Source organism: Glossina fuscipes, unplaced genomic scaffold, assembly GCF_014805625.2.
Source record: "Glossina fuscipes isolate IAEA_lab_2018 unplaced genomic scaffold, Yale_Gfus_2 0, whole genome shotgun sequence".
Taxonomy (NCBI): Eukaryota; Metazoa; Arthropoda; class Insecta; order Diptera; family Glossinidae; genus Glossina; species Glossina fuscipes.
The window spans coordinates 7546521-7570169 of NW_023998414.1; the positions used below are offsets into that span (position 1 = coordinate 7546521).

The 23649-nt window shown below is 32.2% G+C and overlaps 3 protein-coding genes across 7 annotated transcripts in view; 1 reads left to right on the forward strand and 2 right to left on the reverse strand.

Annotated features, from left to right (window-relative positions):
• LOC119641427 (protein-tyrosine sulfotransferase) overlaps positions 1–20880 on the reverse strand; it is a 48172-nt gene extending 27292 nt beyond the window's left edge. For 2 of the 3 annotated variants that reach the window (XM_038040125.1, XM_038040131.1), the window contains exons 1-2: positions 20590–20742; positions 17348–17478 (exon numbers count right to left, since the gene is read on the reverse strand). In XM_038040125.1, coding sequence (XP_037896053.1) covers positions 17348–17478; positions 20590–20742 — 284 coding nt within the window. Of the gene's footprint in view, positions 1–17347; positions 17479–20589 lie in introns of all 3 variants that reach the window. The other variant, XM_038040116.1, reaches the window with a different exon arrangement.
• Positions 1415–2576, forward strand: LOC119641449 (vitelline membrane protein Vm32E-like). Its single transcript, XM_038040142.1, has one exon. The coding sequence runs from the start codon at positions 2106–2108 to the stop codon at positions 2547–2549; it is 444 nt and encodes a 147-aa protein (XP_037896070.1). The 5' UTR covers positions 1415–2105; the 3' UTR covers positions 2550–2576.
• Positions 20881–20910: 30 nt separating the features above from the next.
• Positions 20911–23649, reverse strand: part of LOC119641457 — a 30827-nt gene continuing 28088 nt past the window's right edge. For 2 of the 3 annotated variants that reach the window (XM_038040173.1, XM_038040155.1), the window contains 2 exons: positions 21673–21868; positions 20911–21585 (listed from right to left, as the gene is read on the reverse strand). The gene's annotated coding sequence lies outside the window, so the exon portion shown is untranslated. The remainder of the gene's footprint in view (positions 21586–21672; positions 21869–23649) is intronic. The other variant, XM_038040165.1, reaches the window with a different exon arrangement.

The window sequence follows — 23649 nt, forward strand, 5'->3', positions numbered from 1 at the left end:
AAAAATTTGTGCTTTCACTTATTACCCATAAAGTATAGCAGAAAAATGAACAAAAAGTTTTTGTTGGGGTAACGTTGATGGGTAGAAAAGATTCGGTCATGACCGAATAGAATAATCTCACTTGTTTTTGTTTTTCTTTTTAAATTGACTCTTCACGTTAATGTCAGTTGTGAACTCAATAAATTTCGTAAGCATCACAACCTATATTACCTTGGGGAGGAAAAATTCGATTATCGACTAATTGCCAACTATTTGGGATATTTAATATGTTCATCTACACGTTATGCAATCGCCAGGTAACGGGAATGAGTACATGGCACATGGGTCGGTCATGATCAAATATAATTTTCTCACTTGTTTGTGTTATTTTTTTAAATTGACTCTTCACATTAATGTCGGTTGGGAAATTCGTAAACATCACGCCCTATACTACCTGTGCTTTTGGGGAGAAAGAAGTCAACTATCGACTAGTTGCCAACTATTTGGTCTATTTAATGTGTTCATCTACACATGATGTAATCTCCTACTGCTTAAAAATGATATATGAAAAATTGGTATTAGTAGTTTTTGCTCACGTATTTCGTTCTGACTTTTATTCTCTGCGACATATATAAATGCGTACGAGTGCGGATGTTTTTGTTTGTCGCTTACGAAACTTGCAAAATAGCGACACATTTTAAATTAACTGCTTTTCAACAATTTCGATGACCGTACGACACAATGAAAAAATACCTTTTCCCAGCCTTCAGTGATATATAATTTTAACAAGGTTAACTTTAAATGGGTGGTTACATGCTTGAATAGAACTGTACACATATCTACAGTTTACCGTAATTTCGCTCAAGCATTTGTGTTTATGAAGAGGCCGCGTAGTATGCGCAGCAGTATAATGGCAAAAACAATAGTTTTGTTGTTTTTGTATGGCAATCAATTTAAGGAGAGTTAACAAAAGGGCAAATATTGCAGTGAAGGCGCGCGTTCGGTTTAAGGTTTGGTAAGTGGTTTTTATGGTGTTCTCCTTCAATACAGCAACGAACAAACGGACGACTGACAATTACACCAACCAAGCTAACCGCCATTCCAGAGACTAAAGTAGATAGCGATACGATAATTGGAAAGATAAACGCGATTCGCACGCGGCATATATATATATATATATATAAGACGATGAGATACTTTCGTAGGGTACACACTCTAGTGTCTAAGTATGTATTTGAAAACAAAAAAGTGTGATGCACTACACAACATTTTTATTTTTTCTTTCTTTTTTTGTTTTTTTTTTTTTTTTGTTTTTCTTTTCTTCAATGGATAAACTTATTTTAATTGCGTCACAATACAAATTTTTTCACATTTTTATTAAATTGATTCTTGTTTAAATTATTATTATTATTATTATTGTTTTTTATCTTCTTTTTTCTTTCTCTCTATATATATCTCTCTCTCTCTCTCTTTCTTTTCACTTTTTTATCGAAAGGTGTCATGGTAGCTATGAAAAACCTCAGCATATCACTTGCAGTCATCAGGTGTATTGTTTGGTTAAATGGTGTTACAAAGCCATAATCTCACATGTTGATACCGTTTTTTCAATGAAGTCAGCAGGTTTTATTTTTTTTTTCTTTTTTTTTTTTAACGCTTTCATTAAATTGGGTCATTGCTGTCTATGCATTGATTGCTTTTGCTGTTCGCAGCTAAGGAAACACAAAGTTACATTCGCTTACAATTAAAATAATTGATAAAGTACGGAAAGTACAAAATTTTGTTGTTTCTTTTCCTTGAATTGAGATAAAAAAAAAAAAAAGAAGACAACAACAACAACAACAATAACGGCAAAGTGAAACGTCAAGAGTAGAGAGTAAAGAAAATGGAAAAAAAATGCAAAAAAAAAAAAGAATAAAATGTAATGATTCATTATCATTCTGAACGGGTCAGCGCTGACATAAATCATATGACATACGTTTTATGAAAAACTTTGCTGACTTAAGAATTTTGCAATTTTCAATAAAAGCATAATTTTTTCCAACATTAACTTCATAGTTTAATTGCAATCACTTTACAGTAAACGTAAAAGTCATCTATATACACGAAAAAAAAAATATAATAAATAAATGAACGCAATGAAGACGATGATTATATTTTTAATTGTTTTTACCGCCCTTTTAAACTGGAACATAGCGGCAACGGCTAGCACCAATGCACCAATGGATTTCGTTGATAAAAGCTCAATAAAAGCAACCGATGAACAACAACAAAAGTCTGTAGAAGAAAACGATAATTTGGACAATTATAGAAATCGTAGAGCATTCAAGAGTGCAGCAGCAGCAGCAGCAGCAGCAGCAGCAGCGACTGGTTATCAAATTTCAGCGCCTCCGTGTGCAAAGAATTATATGTTTTCTTGTCAACCTAGCTTAGCGCCAGTATCTTGCGCTAACAATAACGGTATTGGTGTTAACAGTCCTATGCTCGGTGGTTATCAAGCAGCTTACAATGCCCCCGTGCCTGTCTACGCTCAAGCTCAGCCCCCTTTGCAACCGTTTTATTATAGAGAATAATAAATGAATAAAGTCTCCTTTATCTCTCTGTGTTTAAAAACTCTTTTTGTACATAAATAAATAATAAATTTAAATAAAATCCCAAAAATTTCTCTCTTCTTTATTTTTCATATTTAAAACAAAAAGAAAAAAGCAAAATTTCTTTGGCAAATAGTTATTTAAAATCATTTCATTTAAGCATGAAAACCAACTATTTTTCTTAATCGCTACGTTTTGGCAACCGATGCACATGTAAGCGATTACTCTGTTGAATTGTCGGTAAAAATTAAGCAGATAACATTTTTATATATTGTTTATTTGTTATTCATTTGGCCAACTGCCTATAAATAGTATACTGCATGCATCGCGTGTAAACGTTGTAAGCAATCAATCCAAGCAATTGCATAAAAACAAAAATCCCACTGCAGTATAGTCACCGAAGCATAAACGGTGTATTCGTTTTGTTGAAACGTTTGCAACGTCCCGAAGGAACCCAACAATTATCAAATTCTAAATTGATTTAAACATAATCGTCTGTCCATCTGTCCATCTGCTTGCCTGCCTTTGTAATGTCTGCGATAAACGCTTCCCTGGTCGCAAAATTAAAGCTATGGACAGTAGCATTAGAAGTTCTTGGGCGCACGTTTGTATTGAAATTGTGGCAAATTGGGCGGTGGATATCTCTACAGTACCACGTACACTGGATACCCCCCCTTCGTTTTTCAAAAGGGACAGAAAATTAATTTTTTGCTCACTACTTATCGTCACCTACAGCTAATAAATTTACAAAAATGTTAACCTTTATTGTATGGGTGATGCTGTCGCAGCTGCACAAAAATGGGAAAATCTGATCACGCCTACCCAATATTATAGTATATCAAAATTTTATGTTTTCTGTAAAACGCCCATAAGGTATACAAATTTTAAGCCAGTTATAGTTCCGTCTGCTCAACTATGTAATATAAATGGTAAATAATCTCCCGTTCGCCAAAATGTTGATCCATCGTTCAAATTTGGCAAAAATGTATGTAAATAGCCCAAACCGATCAAAGGTTACGTCTACAACGCCCACACGTCTCTGCAACAAAAACTGAGACCAGTTTGTTTTCCGTGTTTTTTTTTTCTGGTTACTCATAAACTACCACATATACACGGTACAAATGTGAAAATGTAATTTTTTTGCTCTTTTTAAAGTCTTCTTTTTTTCTTTTTAGGATAACGACGATCGTTCAGGACCGAATGTAATTTTCTTACCTGTTATGTATTATTTATATATTGCTTTAGTGTAATAGTCATAGTCCTTTGATTAATTGAATCTAGTAGATTAGTAAACATATTTCTGGTTCAACAAATGGACGAAATTACTTTGGAATAATTTATTATTTTTTTTTATTTATTATTTTGATAGAACTTTCAAGAGAGTGAAATGGATAAAGTTGAATCTTTACATCGTTTCATTTATAGTCTAGAAATATATTGACTGACTGATTGATCTGGTTGGTAACGTAACTTTCTCATTGCTTTAGCAACATTTCGAAACGCTTAAGTCGTTTGCTTTTACTCTTATTGTGCTCTTAAATACTAGATTGGAAAGACTGCACGTTGTACAGTACAAAGAGTTGTTATTGCTATTTCTTAAAATTCTTACGCAGTAAATAACATTTAAAGATAAAATTAACTATAAGTCGTTTAAATGCAAAGACATAAAACATTGTTCAATAAGTTTGTAGGATAACATATAGATGTCCTTAGTATCCACAAATCCATATGATTTTCAAGTCAAAGAAAATATAACCAATGTTATGGCATTCCGATTATTAATTGGCAGATTACAGATATTCTAGAGCCGCTACATATGAATTATTATTTATAGAGTAAATTCTCAAAGCACTAGCACTTAAGGCTATCAGGTTTATTGAAAACTCTACCGTACTTTATGATGGGAGAAACTACCGTTCAGGTAAAGCAATAGCTTGAGACAAGTATATACATATAGTCATGTACGTATTCACATGATTTGAATGGAAAATTCTCTCTTTAAATATAACCCTTCGTTCGACTCAAAGTATTATTTGCATTTATGTCAATACGCCTTATAGAGCGTAATTTACAAAGTTTACTCCATTGCAGTGAGATTTGTTTTTTAGGTCGACGCCTCTTATTTTTCATTGAGCATTGTAAAATTCGCGTAAATATTTGAACTGAGTTTCACGCAAGTAGCTACTGTGGATAGTGAATTCGAGTTTTTTAACTTTTGCAGTTATAGATCGATCACTTCAATTTCGAAATCAAATTTGTAGCCATTCATTAGGAGCGATATACGTGAAATGTCAGCATTTCACGTCCAATAACGCATTACGGGCAGACGGACATATAAACGGAAAAGTGGATCGAGTGATGAGCGAATAGGGCTACTAATTAATTCAGAAGTTTATGAATATATATACTTTGCTAATAAATATATATTTATAACCCAAGATACTATAAACTGATGGTAAACTTTAGCGTATCACAGACCTTCAATAGAAAATGTAAAATCTGCGATTATTAAATATTCGCCTGAAATTAATGGGACTCGTAATTCGCTTCGAGGGAGATATATTTTTTTTTTAATATATATTGTTGTTTTATGCTGTTTTTTCTGTAAACATAACAGCGCAAGTTTTGCGGTTTTTTCTAATTTTACACTTATTCCTTTAACTAACCAACAACAGGCGTCTTAATTAAAAACAGCGCAAAACATAATGAAGACACGCTTTCTTATAATCATAAATATATATATATATATATATATATATATATGTATGTATGTATGTATATACATTTTTATATATATGAATTTTATATATCTTTATATGCGCCTCCACTTAAAAGCAGCTTTACATTTTCAATGTTTACTTATTTTACGATTGCTAAGAGTTAAAATATTGTGGCATATTTTTGGGATGAAGCGTTCGCTTTAAAATATGTGGCTTGTTATTAAGCTTTAATTATCATTTAAATATTAAGCATTTATCAATTTTCACGATAAAATTTAATTGAGTGCAAATAATGTTTAAATTTTTCCTTAACAGAATTCCGTAAATTACACTTTCAGCGGATGCGAACATGTGGAGATGATAGAAATATTATATTATATCAAAATTATGACTTGAAACTGAGACTAAATAATTGGATTCATTTCATTTGATATTGAATGGATCTTTGCTAGATAATGCACGCAAATATTTAGATGGAATTATAAACTATATATATTCCGCGAAATATCTGAAAAGCTGCGCATTTATGTTTACCATTGATGGTAAATGTTATCCGCTAAAAAGGAGAGCATAAGTGATTTTGCTGGCATAGTTATCCCGCTTTTTTGCATTATCTTTATTTCAAATTTTTGTTCAGCAGAATATTTACTCTCACAGCATATTAAACAGACTAGACTGCGTTATGCAAAATGAAGTCCTATTAATTTTTAAGAAATTCTACAAATAGTCAAAGGTCAATTAAAGCGTTTTTAAAACGAATGCCATAATTATGTCACACCAAGCGTTTCGAGGCAAACATTTACAAAACAAGGAGAAGAATTGCACTGAATAGATCATAGCATCGACACGCAGTCATTTTTTTAGATTTTTCATAATCACAGCCGGCAAAAACACATGTGAATTAAAACGACTTCCGTAGCATATTTATATGCTTTGAACCTGGTTAGGGAAACTAATTAATTGTAAAACGCCCCCTTAATTAATTTAAATCATTTTATTTAAATTACAAATTGCGCTTAAATAATTAATTGGAAGAGACAATAGAAAAAAAATGAATTAATTAACTGAAATCAAAATAAATTATTTCAACGTAAACAAATGGAGAGATTATAGCGCGGAGCACGATCCAACATTAAATGCCCTAAATCACTTAGCTTAATGCAGTGACTTATCAAAGTTATCCATTATATCAGAAGTTGTGGGAAAAGCGCTCGAATGGCGCTCGTTCTCGGGCGAAACTACGTCAGTGTATCAAATGTAAATTGAACACAAAATTACATAGACAGACATCAGACGGACCTATAGACAGACTAAGTAAGATCTACTTAAAAGGAATGATTTGATTTAAAAAAAAAAAAATAGAAATTTGGCCATTACCGAATCTCTTGTACCCATCACCGTTATCCTATCTGTATCTGCTAATCCAAGTCCTTTTATTTGATCGATGGAATTGTAAAGAAAAAATTAATTCATCACGTCGTGATGTCCGCGATATTTATTTTAGAATTAACACACTTAGCTTGTCGAATTCTACTCTTCAAGCCCTACTATTTGATACGAAATTCTCCACCTTGTGGGGTCCATCGTATTTAAATTTAATCACTTATAACTTTGTGTGCGCATGGGCGATATTTTCCTTTTTTTTTTTTTACGTGGATAGTAATATATAATAAATAAATAATATATATGTATATGTATATATATAAAATAAAGTAAATATAAAAGATTTCAGGCTTGTCTTTCTCGTAATTTATAAGTAATAAGCAAAAAACCACCACAAATTCTTGCTTGGGGAGAAAGATGTGTATCCGGTCCAGGCTTTAGAGTGGACGTGTACTTAAATCAATTTGTTCCCTATTCTATATCAACCTGCGTACAAGAATTTTCAATGTTGAAGTCGACAACAGCTACATTTTAGCGATTTAGAGTACACGGACGGACAGACCGACGTTACTAATACTAATGAAAAAAAAAAAAAAAAAAAAAAAAAAAACAAAGAATCAAAGAGAACGCCTTAGGCTTCCATATAGAATAATAATTAATATATAATGTAAAAAATGCCATCAGTGTTTACATCATTAAAGAAACAAAAAAAAGAAAGAGTGAAAATCAGTCAATATTTAGTTTTACACCCGGTATATGACATTTGTTTCAATCTCTGTAATAAAATAAGGTTTGGCAAAATACTTTGCCATGCGCGCAAATCGCACATGAATGGATTTTCATTTGAAACGCATATATAATTAATATATGCACTGTGAATTGGCATATGTCATGTGGTATTGACGCTGAAAATGAAACAAAGTGGTTTCATTTTATTCACATCCATGTCGAGGCGAATCCTGTATACTTCTTCCTCCCTCATCAGGTGTGCAGCAGGACCATAGAAGTTGATCACAAAATTGTTTCAATTTGTTCGCCGATTGATCATAAACAACCGCCAGGACTCGTAAATAAATTGACAGACGTGGCTAATACTTAAGAAATTCGATCCATTAATAGCAGGCCTTTAGCGTCTCTTATTGATCTCCCGAGCGTAATAATAATAATTTAGCATAAATTGACATTGAAAGTTCTTGTCAAGTAGATGCGTGGGCATTGTAGGCGTGTCCTTGGAAAAGTTTAAGTCACTTTCAAATTCTTTTGACAACTTGTAGGCGAAATCTTCATTTTTCCGCAGAGAGAAAATGTTCGCCACAAATGGTATACGGTGAGGCAGGCAGACAGATAGACAACCGAACCGACAAACACTCTATGGGGTTTTCGAAGCTTATTTCACCGCCTTATAAAGCTGTTGAAAAAAAAAAATTAAAACTTGATGCTTTGGGGGCAGACGTGGTCTCCATTTCTAAACTCGCGCCACAGCATCACCAATAATCAATTTTATTCCTCATTCATTTTATTACTTTTGAAAAACAAAGGTGTTGCCAGTTTACGTGGTGCTCTGGATGTACCCTTCGACCCACTTGATCCATTTACAATGCCAACAACAAGCATGTATGCAAGAACTTTCAAGGTTCCTGCCAGTTTCATTTTTGCGGGCTGACGGGCTGACGGGCAAACGGACATGCTTCAGTCGATTCAGAATATAACGCTGATCAAGTATATATAAAGACTTTATGAGATCTCTAAAGTTCCCTTCTACACCTTGCAAACGTTTTGACAAAATGATAGGTGATAGGTGCAAGAGAAAAAATAAAAAAAAATAAAAAAAATTATTTACTATATTTGGATCAAGTAAATTCATTTTCAAAATCTCCTTCCATGGAAGGAAATATTTTTTTCAGTGTGGCTACAATACTGTAAAGTGTGTGGGTAGAATAACTTGCGCGACGAAGGGCACTAGCGTGGCTGGTGTGGCTAGAGTGACTAGCTTGCCGCGTGACTGGCGTGGCTGCTGTGACCAGTGACTAATGTAACGAGAATAACCAGTGTAGCGAGAGTAACCGGGTACGGCGAGATTGACAAAAGCAACGAAAATGATTAGTGTGACGAGCATTGCCATTATGACAAGAGTGACTAGTATGGCGAAGGTGACTAGTGTCGCTCTTCATTTTCACTCACCACGATTATTTAGTATTATTATTATTATTATTATTATTATTATTATTTACCGCAAATCAAAGATGACTATCACCAACATACGATGACCGCTCATTTTTGACTAGAAAAAATGGTTTTCTTACTTTTTTTTGCTTCATCAAGTCAAACATTTTAAAAACTTATGTTCGTCTATGGCCGAATCTTCTCTACCCACCGCCATGTCTGGCTTAAAATAGAATGCTATCGATGGGTGCAGTTTAGAAGTAATCAGGCTATGCTTTTAAAAAGAGAAGTATTCCCAGTCTATGTATTACTGCGCACGTATGCTTCTCCAAGTCCAATATTTTGACCAAATTTGATATGTTCGATGCATTCATTTTTGGGTCCGGAGGGAATGTTTACGAACATAGTTAAATCGAGTCAGAATTCGATACTAATCAAGGTCTCTGAGTATTTTGTTTTTCTTTTTCTTCTTCTTGCTTCTCTGATTTGTCGTCCGTTGGTGGGTATAAAAACAATGCTTCATTTCATATAAATTTCAAAGTCGAAAACATTAAGACATCACTTATTTGGACTCATGGTTGCCTATGCGAGAAACTCTACAAGATTTTCTTGTAGTAAATTTTAATGAAGACATTATTTCTTACTTCATCGCTTCTATCCCGGCAATAATTCACACTTTCGTTAATAGGGATAAGTTCTTCTATGTTATTATTATTATAATTCCTCTTAATCCGCCTGAGTGGCCGAGTAGGCAAGAGTCTCGACTAGCAACTCAATAGTCGTGGGTTCAAACCTCAAGTGCGGTAGAGTTTTTTAATAAAAGCCGATAGCCCTAGATGCTAGTGCTTTAAGACTTTAGTCTTAGAATTTATTCTCTGGCTAAATTTATAATAATAATAATAATAATAATAATAATAATTCCTCTTAACACTGAGCACTGTTGGCAACCTCATGACGACTTCTATCCTTTGTCGGACAAAAGGATTTTATCTTTTTTTATCTTTTTTTTTCTTTTTTTTTTTTTTTTTTTTAGTTAAAAAGTCAAGCAAAAAAAGAAAACTTAATTAGATCGATTTCAATGTAAAGTATATACATATATAAATATATTAATACCTGGAAAATGCAGTTATATTGGAATATTAGTATAAATCACATGGTCTTTGTTCTTAGCCATTGCGAAAATCGCCCAGAGCTTTGATGTTAATTAAGATCGCATGTAAATGGCGACATCCATGGCAATATTGCGGCATTACAATGTCAACAATCATAATAAAAATAAAAAAAAAAGGTGAACGAAGCAAGGTGTATTCGGACTGAAATGGACTTTTTGATGGGCAGCATTGGCATAATATACCATATACACAACACCATGTTATAGTTTATACTATATCGTATCTCTTAGCGCTTAGAAATAAAAACTCTAGAAATTAAAAACTCTCTTATACGACTTTTTCTTAGCTACTCATTGATTGATCCGATTTAAATCGTTTTGGCATTTTGCATCACGACATTCTCAAAATGAAATCGAAAGCTAAACTCGAAATCCTAACGATATTGACCATATATGTCGAGAAAGATGGGAGAAAAATCAGTTTGTATGCTAAATGGGGATAGACCAATTAAGCTTCAGCCATAGCCTGACGTAGATATGATGCCAAGAAATTGAATACGAAAGTTGTTCGTTCCCTATAAATACGCATTAAGATCATAATTGTGATTTTAACCGTAGCAGATAAGCTGACACGATACATAAACATGGCTCAACCGACTTTGCGCAATGTACGCTGATATGAGGGTAACTGTGTTTATTTCTATCTAGCGGTGAGTGTAGTAATAAAAATCATCAACATACTATCGACTTACAGCATATATCCCATTTTCGTGACACGTATACCGTTTTCGGTGCACAAACCAAACTTTGTACTGTAACCAACATTATATCGTATAAAATAGTATTAGCGAAAATTTAATTTTATCATGTACTAGAAACGGTTCACGTGGCACAGAACATGTTAAATTAGAAAACGTTTGAGTCTGCATATGTAGCTTTTCATCTTTCAATAAAGCTAGGTCAGCGCTAGGCTTAATTAAATGATGGCCCAAAGAGTTTGACGATCCTTCCATTGCACAAAGACGATACAAGAGCTTAGTCGAAGCAGCACTTGAGAAAACGCGTCCATTGTTTAGTCGCCTTCCTAATCTAAGGTATTATGTAAACTCAATTAAGTCAGTTCAAATGCAATTCTTGCTCTTTAACCTGAGGAATTTGATTTGGGATCCGCTTATTTCCGCTCTTTATTTCCTTACGAAAATAGATTGCCTCTGTTAGCCTCTGTAAGTCGTCACCTGAGAAACGTAAATTTATCGTCGATATTTCCCATCTAATCACATTGATAAATGGTACTATCGATTCACGGGAATTACTTGGTAAGATGAACTTTAATGCCCCATATCGTTTCCCTACGAATAGTCACATCTTTGTAAAGCTTAGTCAATGTGGATATGTAGTTACGAGCTTTTCAATCCGTTTAGATTTCTTTAGAGCAAAAATCGAAATGATATGATATGATGATGATTACTTCTCAATCTCAATAGCGGATTCATTAAATTCGATTAAATCAAATCTGCATAATACGCTCGATCTGCCTATATGTCGTATGCGACAGGTTGCGTAGGTTTTGCATGCTTGCAACGGCTTAGGGGCTCACTTGTATTTCGGATCTGTACCGGCAGCGGATATACTTTTGCGCTACATATGTTCATGTTTTTTTTTTTTTTTTTTTTTTTTTAATTTTCTTTATATACTTTATAATAATTATTAACAATAATCAGCGTAAGACTTTCTTCTAAAAGTTGATTTATTTTAACAGAACTTCGTGTGCGAAAATAAACAAATAAATAAACTATTGGCGGGAAGCAGATGATTATAGATTTGTAGAACTTGCATTTTTCCTCTTACCCTCTTCTTCTACTTAGATCAGTGTGTGTGATCAGTTTTATCGATCAAATGAAATCTTTTGTAGTAAATTCTTCCAAAGAATCGAGAAAGGATTTATCTTCTGAAATTACCGAGAAATTTCTTTTATCTTTTCGATTTGTTACATGCCGTGTGGCAAACTTATAATACTCTCTTTCGGTGATGAAGATGGAAACAAGAAAAACAAACAAATCTATTTAAAGTAATTTCCGCAAAAAGCCCGAAAAAATATAATGAATTGATAAATCTATGTTTGTTTGTTGTTGTTGTTGTTGTTCTTGTTTTTCTCCCTTTTTTTTCTATTCTAGGGGATGCACTGGTGTATAGGTCAGCAAGCGAACGTGACCATTGCATATAACATCAGGACTACAAGTACGTATCTGCGATAGTAAAGGCATATAATATTTGTAAAAGCAAACATTTACATAGATAGTTGACATGTATGTGCTTTCCATATATTTATTAATATTTATGTACACTATGGATAGGAGAGTTAACCTAATAACTGGGACCGAAATGCTTTAAATAAACATTGCAAAATATATTATATACAGATGACCAGGAATAGAACGCACAGAGGTTAATATATACATATATATATACATATATATATATATATATATATATATATAATTGGATAAATTTTGACAGATTGTTATCAAGGCCTGTTTGCTATTTTCCACATTTACCACAGCGAGATATACGTTAAGTTAAGTCAAATATGGACAATGCGTATATGGGCAAACTAATACATATATATATATATATATATATATATATATATATGTATATATATATATATATATGTATATAATGTAAAGTTGACCAGCATAAATAATGCAAGTCAATAAATCATATTCGTCTATATCTAATCATTTATCTGAAGAATGCACTAATGGAGCTTTACAGAGATGTTCATTAAGTTCAAAAATTATTACATAATTCGTCCATCATAATCAATAAAATCACGTCTTTTCTATGTGAAGACAGTCACGCATATCTGACGGTGAACTGTTTAATATACTTGCACACATATACACACATGTCGCTATAACTTGCAATTTGTTTCATTTGAAATTTCTGACAACACTATCCAAAATTTAATGAGAAACATGGTATTCGTATGTTCTCCCTATAGACCGCTTCTTTTTTTTTTTTTCTCGTTTCTTGTTTTATTTTTTTATTTTTTTTTATTTTCTCCACCCATTTTATTATTTTGTTATGTTATGCGCGGTTGCTAAACTCATCTTTCACAAATCATGAACACTCATTTCCCTTGCTGTGGCCGCCAAACAACCGTGAATCGAGAAGCGAAAGGCTTATACTTCACTGTCAACTTTTATACATGGATTTGAAAGTGTCATATGAAAATAAAAAATACATAATATATATATATATATATATATATATATATATATGTGTGTATATATATACATTTTAATAAATATAAAATAAAATTCTATCCGCTATATTTGTCAAAGTTTGCATTGCAAACAACGAATGGAATGAGAACGAAAAATAAAACAATTGCGGTTTGTTGTAGAAATTAAAAAAAAAAAAAAAAAAAAAAAAAATTAAAGAGAAAAACAATAGTGAGGTTAGATTCAACTGATGGCAAAGCAGAGAAAATCATTTGGATGAAAATCATTTGCGTTATAATTTTCTTTTTTTCTTTTTTTTTTATTTTGTTTTCTTGTAGAAAAAACTGTACCTTATGTCCGAATATGAAGCTATACATATGTACAATGGTTGAAAGCGACTGTCTAATCGCTTTGTTTTTTTTCGAAAAAATTATATTTTACATAGAGATGTAGTATAAGTCAAATAAGGCGTCTCCAGCAAAAATGCAGCCGAACGAAAACCATAGATAGGATAGAGTATAGGACGGTCTTCGGCATAGTGCCATACCCATTCCTAGTTAGTTAGGTACGCTTTAACTTATGTCTGTCCTTTACTTCGGAGAGGATAGGATATAAAAGACAAGTGTATCCTTTTGTTTGTAACTTTTTGCGGCTTGTCCGTCGAATGTCCTTAAACTCAACATTACCACCGATCTGGCAGTAAATCTTAGGCCAAGCTACGCAATTTACACGGATTTTATACCCTTGATTTATATGAGAATCCGGGCACAACGTCTCCATCCAAGGATTCGCGATTATTGTGTAGTTTTTTTTTTTTTTTTTTCAGAAGTAGTCTGCAGCCAAAGCTCAGACATTCCAGATATTTGGTAGTTACATAAAAAGTGACGGGTCCAGGTACTCACTAACGATTATTGGAACGAAAATATATATGTAACCATATATCTGAATACTCAGATTTCTATTATATTCGAAAATAATGCGTAAAGTTGGAAGTAGAGAAAGGAGATCCGGTCCGGTCCGGTCCGGTCATGAAATATCAATTTTATTAATCTTACAGTTACAGTAATTGCAGTATAAATTTCATAATGCAAAGTTAATATATATCTCCGGGCAGCAAGTAGGAGACGCCGCCACATACGTTAACTATACTTTTTCATTTATTTTCATTATTACTTTTCTCGCGGCATCTGAAACATGCTGGTTTTATATCAATTTTATTTTTTTATTTTTTCCTAATTAATTAACAATTTTGCCTGCAAATTTAAATTATAAAATGTATCGATAAAGAATTTCATAATTTTCAAGCATACGATGCACGCATTGAAAACAAAAATAAAAACAAAATAAATGCAACCTCTTCCCCTGGATCACATTTTCGTTATTTATCTATCAACCATGAATATTTCAACTTTTTGAGGTTTCCTATATGTTGTTGGTTGGTATAAAGTTAAGTTTTACCACAACAATCAATTCGATTATATTTAAATTTATACAAGTTGCACATTTTTTTAATATAAAAAAAACATTTTTTTTTTTTTTTTTTTTTTGTCAATTTCCATAACACACTATTTATTATAATATATTAAATTTATCGAATATTTAGAGTGCATCGGATATGTATATGCATCGGATTCCTTATAAATTTTTGATATATTTTTCATTCCTTATGCAGCTGAAATGATTTAACCTTTCGTCGTTGTCCGACTGTACACGCCCAGTTTACGATTATAATCTCAGAATGTGAAATAGATTTTAGTTTCAATATTTTTTCTTGGATTATTCAATAAATTTACCCACAACTAACAACTTGTATAACGTATGTATATATATGTGACTTTAAGTGTTCTTCGGGAGATAATTGCATACCCTACACAATACCTATCGTACACAAAGGTGTAAAAATATGTTTGTACGGACGTACACAATATCCAGAAGGACGTGAGATCGATTCAAATTTGTGACCTATGAGCCACAATTTTCCAAATATTTTAACCAAGCTTGGCCCCAAGCACGATCGCTATTGAAAATAATTTGAATTCGATCATCTATTCGACCACTTCAAATGTAAAGGTCCATTTGAAAAAGTCTTTATTCATGTCACTGTATTAAGCAAAGTGATATAGGGTATTTAATATTGAGCCGTGTCCCACTATAGTGTTATTTATTGTTTTCCCTTGCACGTGTAGTTTAAATTGACTATGTCATTCTACTGCTACGTCACTTTGCACCCTTGTACATGTTATGTTCTCGAGAAATGTAAGTAAGTTTACCACAAATTCAGAATAGCTTGCATACCTTGCTTACATAACACATGTTGTACTACCAGCGTAACTAACTGATGCTAACCGAATTTAATATTGAATTATTTTGTAATGGCAGGCAACAGGTCGGCTCTCTTAATTGTAAGAGAATAAAATTTTCAAATATTTATAAACATAAATTTCTATACAGGACCAAGTAAAAAAGTTCTACTCAAAGGCGATCAAAGAGTAAATATACCTGACACCACTTGACCGAACATAATTCCTTACTGATTTCCATGATAAAGAAAACCAAAGTTTCCATAGGAATCCTGACATGGGAAGAGATCCAAAACGTGATCTAAATTTAGTAAAATTTAGTTCATATAGTAGATCTCACCTATTGTCTTAAAAAAAAACAAAAAAAAAAACAAAGCGTTGAAAATTAGACTTTGTTGCCAAGCAAAGACTTAATTTTCAGAAACATTCTTACCCTTTGGGTGCGATCCGGAAACTAAATTTATATCATCGGAATTCGTTAGGTGCAATTCATAATGAAATATTAAAAATCCCATCTTTTTGCCATACAACGATTTCCTTTTCTTTCTTTTGGCAAACCTTATATACATACATATCGGAAGGAGTTTCAAAAAGTTCACCCATCCGATCCAAATTTTTCACATCAATTAATTTAAGCTAAAATATTAATACTCAGCGAATTCTATTGGAAATTTTTAATATTTTATAATATTTTTAATCCAACTTGTCCTTTCACGACGAACACTGGTCACGAAAAATGCTTCCATTTAATTCGCTTTTAATAGGATTCGGTTTTGTATCGTACATTACGACACTGTGAGTTTAAAACGAAAATATATGGATATGCATCAGTAGGGCAAACAGACAGACCTTTATTTAATTCAAAGTATGATTGATTTCACATTGGCGCATGAAACTCAACCGACTGAAGGCAATCGCAGCCGTTTTGAAATCCAAAAAAGCTTTTTAAAAAGCCAACGAGAAGGAAAAGAAAAGAGAAAAAGTATCTTGAAATCCAGTCAGAAACCAACGACATATCCACTAGTACTTACAACCTAACAATTAGTTACGTCTAAACCTTAGCAGGCAAACAGGTTGTTATGTATGTCGGTCATAATAGTCGTCGTTAAAATCATTTTTGATACTCGTCAAACGTATTCCGAGATCAATCACAATTCGAACATTTGCGCAGAGATTATGCTAATTGTGACATCCTTAAGATATACTATAGAAATGCAGAAGTTTTGCGACACATTTGTGTCTGGGCAATGCTTACATATTTTATTATTGCTACATAACAGAGTTCGCTGGTATGCTTTTATAATTTTAATAATAATAGTAGTAAGAAGTAAAGTAAGTAAATTATATTCGGCCGCGATTGAATCTTTTATAGCCATCATCGTGTGATACTGATCAATAATATGTAGTAAAGCACTTCATTTTATTTTTTATTATTGTACGCACAACAGAAGAATAGGAATAGAATTCAGGCATATCTGTCTCTGTCTCTCCTCCGTACATGCTTTAAAAAGGTAAGCAATTTTTGCAAATTAAAGTTTGATGTTCGCAATCAATAATTGAATTATATTCAATAACAAAATCCCAATCGAAAATGATACGTAGCTGACGGATTTTGACGAGTATCGAGAGTCTTGATCAAAACAGATACATGTATGAATTCGCCAAACACTTTTATCATTCATAATATTCAAGAAATTCTCTATAATGTTATTCATTATATAAGTGAAAAGCTCGCAAGCTATCGATTTTAAATAATTTGTGAGAAAAAGACTTTAAGGTATGCAATGCTTGCTTTACCTTTTTGATAAGCATTGATTAGTTTATTTAACTAATGTGTGTTTATCGCATAAATATTTATAAAGAAAATCGGCATTACCTTACGTCCGGATGGGCATCTAACATTGCTCTCATTAGTGTTGTTCCCGATCTGGGTACACCGCCGATAAATATCAATGGCATTTCTCGATTATAGGCATAATTTTTCTGATTGTCTCCGTCTAAATATCTCTGAAAAAGATATATATAAAAAAAATTGAAAGCATGAGAAAAAAAATGTGCGACATACATCTATCATCAAATCAAATTGTGATGATTTTATTTTTTGTATTTTTTTTTTTTTTTTATTTTCTGTTAGTGATTTACTTTTTAAAAGATCTTTCGGAAATTTCTATTTGCAAGAAATATGCAATAATAAAAAGCGCATTGAAGAGAACAAAGAAAGGAATTATGTCTAATGTGTATACACACACAACTCAAGAGCACATTCTTGCAGACTGATATAAGAACTTAGATAAACTATTCAAAAACTTAGAATATGTTTTGTTATTATTATTTTTATCTTCCTCTTTCTCGCTCTGTGTCTCCCTCTTTACAAGAATTAGAATGTAGAGGAGAGTAGAGATTACTTAACAGTTAGAAGAGAAGAATAACATACAAATTTAGTTTGCAAGCAAGATATGATTATGTTTGTTGATGAAAAAAGAGGAGAGAAAGAATTTTTATTAATGTTTGATAAAAGAAATATTTTCAGCTAAATTTTCACGTTTATTTACCGTAACAAAAAAGAAAATTACACCGGTAAGATAGGTACGTTCAAGCTTGGATACCTATTGAAGGTAAGTTGTTTTTTATAACCAATGCCATCATCATAGAATAAAGGCATACTCATGTCGATACTTTGTTTGCAAGAATTGAAAAAAAAAAACAAAATATATCCGAGAAACCCTCTAAAGAAATCCCCCATGTCAGGTGCACATGTCCAGAAATCAATTAAAGACTCTACGCATCCATTTAGCCATGAAGATCTTATGGTATATAACTGACGACGATTGCGCAAATATTTTACGTTACTATTATCACCAGACCGATACAAATCAAGAAAGAGTAAAAATTCCTGATGCAACTTTGGTGCAAGAATTTTATCTCAAGCCGTGTCTCCTCGGCTGTACTGTACTTAATTTTTTTTTTTTTTTTTTCTTTCCTCTTATTAATATAAACAATTGTCCAAACTATTCACCTGTCTAGCTATCTAAATTAAAATTAGCTGTGTACGAAATGAAATTATGATCATCGTAAGCTCATGCACTACTCAGACGGCTTAGGAATAGTTACCAGATATCGTTCTCTTCTTACTGATGGAAAGGATTACAGTAAGACGAACTAAACTAATTTTACGAATAATTTTTTATCTTTTTCACACATGCGCTCGGTTCAAGAATTGAAAGTAACATGTTATTGCCCTCTTTAGACCATTTTCAGACAGATGACTCGAAGTCGAGGGAAAGCTACAAGTAGTAGTTGCAATATTCATTTATACTTGATAGCCACAAGAATCAATACGAAATGTGAGGTTATGTCCTATTATAAAACATTATTATAAAATAGTGGATCGATTGATATATTTTTCTATTTTAAACATATACATGTATCTCGCGCGACCATGATTTTGAGTTTTGCAAATGCAATAATAAAATTAATATAACTTTGTACGCGGTTAGTGTATATGAAATGGAATGACGAATAAGAGAGATGCAAACATCTAAAAGCACAGAAAAACAAAAAAAAAAAGAAAAACTGAAAAAACTGAAAAAGTGGAAAACTGCAGCACAGGAGAAGAAAGAATTATATATAAAAAGAAAAAGTACTAAAGTTTTCTTTTTTGGCGTGTGCAACAAATTGAATCTCAGTTTCTTGAAAACTCGCACCAGAGCACGCTCATACAACAAACGATTTCTAAAGGTAAGCAGCAATGCACATAACGTACAACTAACTTCAGTCACTGTTTGTTTGAAGAAAAGTACTTTTTCTTTCATTTTCTTCTTTTCTTCAATTTCTCTTTTCTCGACTTTTTTTTTCCTTCTTTTTTTTTCTTTTTATATCTTTTATTTATTTTCTTTTGTATCTTATTTTTCATACAAAAGAACAAAGCAACCAACGACTTATATTTTAGGTAAGTGCTCGTTTTGTATTCACACAAAAAAAAAAAAAAAAAAAGAAAAAAAAAAAAAATTAAATAAAAATGCGAACGTCCTTTTAACTTCTCCAAAATGTACTTGAACGAAATTTGTGTTTTCTATGCTACGCTCGTTTTAAAGTTTAACCGTAAAAATTAAAGACTAACAAGCATTTAACGGTTCAAAAGCATACGTCTTGGCACCTTATCCTCCTCGATATAAGAACTAGTATATTAATGTCAATTCACATGAATCCGAATTTGTAATGCAATGAAGAGCGGGCTTGGAAATGTTCAGAAATGGGTACAGTTAAGGAATTATATATTAAAGATATTCCATTAATAGGTCATTCTATAAAGAAAGCAACGTAGCCTCCATTATCCTCTCTATCCCTTTATATATTTTTTGTGTGTACGTTCTGTTTGCGATAGATAAACAGTCGTAATATCAACACTGCTATGTCTTTTCCTGCTCAATTCGAAGGCTGGTGCTGACAATTTGTCACCGGCACTGAATAAAGGATGGGTTACGATATTCAAAATGTAATACAAACTAAGCGATAACAATGTATAACTCCAGGGCGGCTGAGGCACTGAGGCGCCACGTGGATATGATGCATAACGAGCTGCGTCGTAAAGTCCAGGAAACGTTAACAACTGAAATTTGCTATAGTTTCTTCCTTCGTTGCATTCACATTCACCATAAATCATTATTTGTTATGATCATCTATGGCTTTAGTCGATCGCTTAATGGCGTTCAAAAGAATCTCGAAACTTAGTTGTGAACACGAATATTTTCCAAACGTCGCACTGGTCGCACACACAAAACTCACGGCCCACACACACATTCTACTCTATATACTTACATATTTAAATTACTCAGGCAATTCGTAGTAATGTTCTCTTAATATGTAACAATAATTATAATATTTCTCTTTATTAATAAGTTGAATATTTCTTGGACACCCCAATAATATAAAGCATAATAAGTATTAAAGTTATTTATAGTTATGGTAAGTAGACAAGCGTAATGAGTTTATACCTTAATCTAAATTAGTTATGGTATATGTGTTAAGAGAAGAAAGGATTTTAATATAATGAAAATTTATTTTCATTTCATTATATAATACTTTTGATGCGAAAAGTAAGAATATTGCGAAACTTACCGAATCTCCTCTCACCATTACCGAGGCTGCTGTATCGTCTCTGAAGAAGCATATGGGTCGTAATTCCGTAAATTTAAATAGAAACATTGTAACAACAATAACAGCAAACACAACCCAAAGGGTGGTCTTTTTGTTACGATAAGGCAAACGCATGATGATTACTATGACGATGGTATTAACTACTACTTGTTGCTGTTGGTGTTGCTATTGATGTTGCCGTTGTCGTTGATGCTGATGTTGATATTGATGTTGATGTTACTGCTACGGTTACTGTTACTGTTATTTTTATGATTGCTAACTCGATTGGAATTTTTTCTTTTAATTTATCTATTTATTGATTTTTTAATTGTTTTTCTTATTATTATTATTATTTTTTTTTTTTTAATATTCAAGTTTTCATAAACTTAAGCGCGTCAAAGCACTATCTATTGTTTCTATATATGCACACATATAAAGCAATCGATGCTCGATCTCTATTACTCTGCACACACATACACACTGTTGCACTCATTAGCTGCACTGAATATAAATGCGATGACAATACTGTCTAATATTTATCCGAATTTGCGCGGAAGAATGATTTTGCACGCTTCGTTATTTATATAAATTTTTAAGTTTTTTATTTTTTATTTTTTATTTTTTATTTTTTTTTTTTGGCAATAAAAAACTAAATGAATGAAACGAAGAATAATAATAATAGCAAGGATAACGGAGCAAATGCTTTCAACATGAAACTATTATGAGTTGTCTATAATATTAAAATGCATAAATGTTAAAAGAAGATCCTTATATTAATCTTTTGATTTTATTTATTTATTTATTTATTTTATTTATTTATTTATTTATTCATTTTTTTAGAGATCTTTGGTTAATGTAAAGTATTCATTAAAATGATTCAATTTTAAAGAGAAGTTATTGAGAGCTTAACACTTTGCGATTGCAATGAATTGAATATATGTAGTTTTAAGGATGAACGTTACAGCAGCACAGTACTTACTATTAATGCGATTAATAATAATAATAATAAAAAATAAATAAATAAATAAAAAAAAAAAAAAAATTTATTTTTATTTCTATACTCACTTCAAAATGTGTCTCTATATTTTATACTATTCACACACAATGCTTATATAGACTCTTTTATGAAGTTCGTAAATTTTAAAATTCTCTGAACAATTATTTCTATTATATATATTTTTAAAAGTATTTCATGGCATGGCATTGTTATTATTGCGTTAATTTTTCCATTTATTTATCGACGAACGGCGGACAAAGATACCTGCAATTGAGAACATTAGATGAAATTATTCAAATTTATTATTAAACAAGAGCTAATATTGAGAGATAATATTGATATCTATTTTAAACATGTCCGCTTATATAATATATCTCATGTAGTGTAAGTTCGTATTGATGCAACAAGCAATACCCAGAAGCCCATGACTTCATTTTTACTTACCATAAAAAAAAGTTGATGTATCGGCTAATTTCGTTAGTTAGTTAATGGGTTTGTAAAAAAGAATGCGGAATCGTTTGCCTCTTAGCTAATAAACGTTACAGATAATCCGGCCATAAATGGCACACATTGCATTCAATTCGAAAACATTTAATTTTGAAAAGAACGTTAAGGCAGAGAAATCTGTTGCCCGCAATTTCTTCAATTTTAACCCAAGAGAATTTCATGTGAAATTTTCAGGAATGCCATAGGGAAAGCCATAGTGAACAAAATCGATCAATGTCGGGTTACTGTCACTAAATACATTGTCATTAGTTCTCGTGAGTAGCCGAGTCGGTAAAGTATCGCATTAACAACTCAAGGATCGTGGCGAACATGCATATCGTCTAAGTAGCAACCTTTATATCCATACTTTCCACATTTATCTATATTATTATCTACCGAATTGAAAAGTAATAATAAAACAGTTCAGATCGATTAAATTCAAGAAATCATAAGAACGAAATTCTTGTTTAACAAAACAGAATTCTTCTCCTCATTTGTCATGTCAACGACGTAAAGAAATTGTGAAAAGAAAAGTTGAAACTACAAGTTGTTGAAGCAAACTCAATGTATTCACCAGATTTGCTTTCTTCGAGCAAAGGAGAAAACTGTAAACTGCAGTATTCTACAGGGCTTCCCGAAAACAATTGAACGGATGGCACTGCAGGTGTACTTGATATAGAAGTTTGACAAAACTTTGCGAAGAAAATTTTTCAGAACAGTACAACAATCATTTTTATACACACCACCTACACCACTTGCGGTACAAGGGTATTTTTACATTTGTACGGATGTGTGCAACATTCAGATGGGTACTCTAGATAAAACCACTTTTTATTCTGTCGATCACTTTTATTAACGACTTACTTTGTTACTCGATCTAAGCTTTTCTGTCGTTTTGTCTGCGTGTCCGTCTCTCTATCTTGTTTTCCTGCACTCAATCTGCAAGCCGCGATACTTGAGATATTTTAATATTTCATTACACCGATCGCTTTTATTAACAAATCATTTTCTGAATTGATGTAAGGTTGTCTTCTTGTCTTTCCATCCGTCCGTCTTGTATACTTGTATGCAACCTACAGATCGCAATATTTAAGATATATTGATATTTTATTCACTTTTATTAACGAATCATTTTGTAAATCGATACAAGTTTTGTTTTCCTTTTCTCTCTCCATCTGTCCCTCTTGTATTGCTGTACACACCATAAAGATGGCAACTTTTCAGTTATTTTTAATGAAATTTTGTACGCTGACCTAATGATTTGATTCAAGGACGAACGCTATTGAAAATGACTCGGATCAGACAACTTTGCGAATAACTGTGGGCGGGTCTAGGATATATAATGATGGGCCGTGATTTACCACTATAATTTTTTCACTTGTTTCGACAATAAATTCAATAAAATTTTTTTTTTCTTTTACTTTTACTTAAACGAGCACAAAATTTTGTTCCCTACTCGCAATAATAAAGCATTTAACTTTATTAAAACAACTACCATTTGACCATTTAGTTCCTTATTTGTCCTCGATAGCCTTAGTTGCTTGTAATTGTAATTTCAC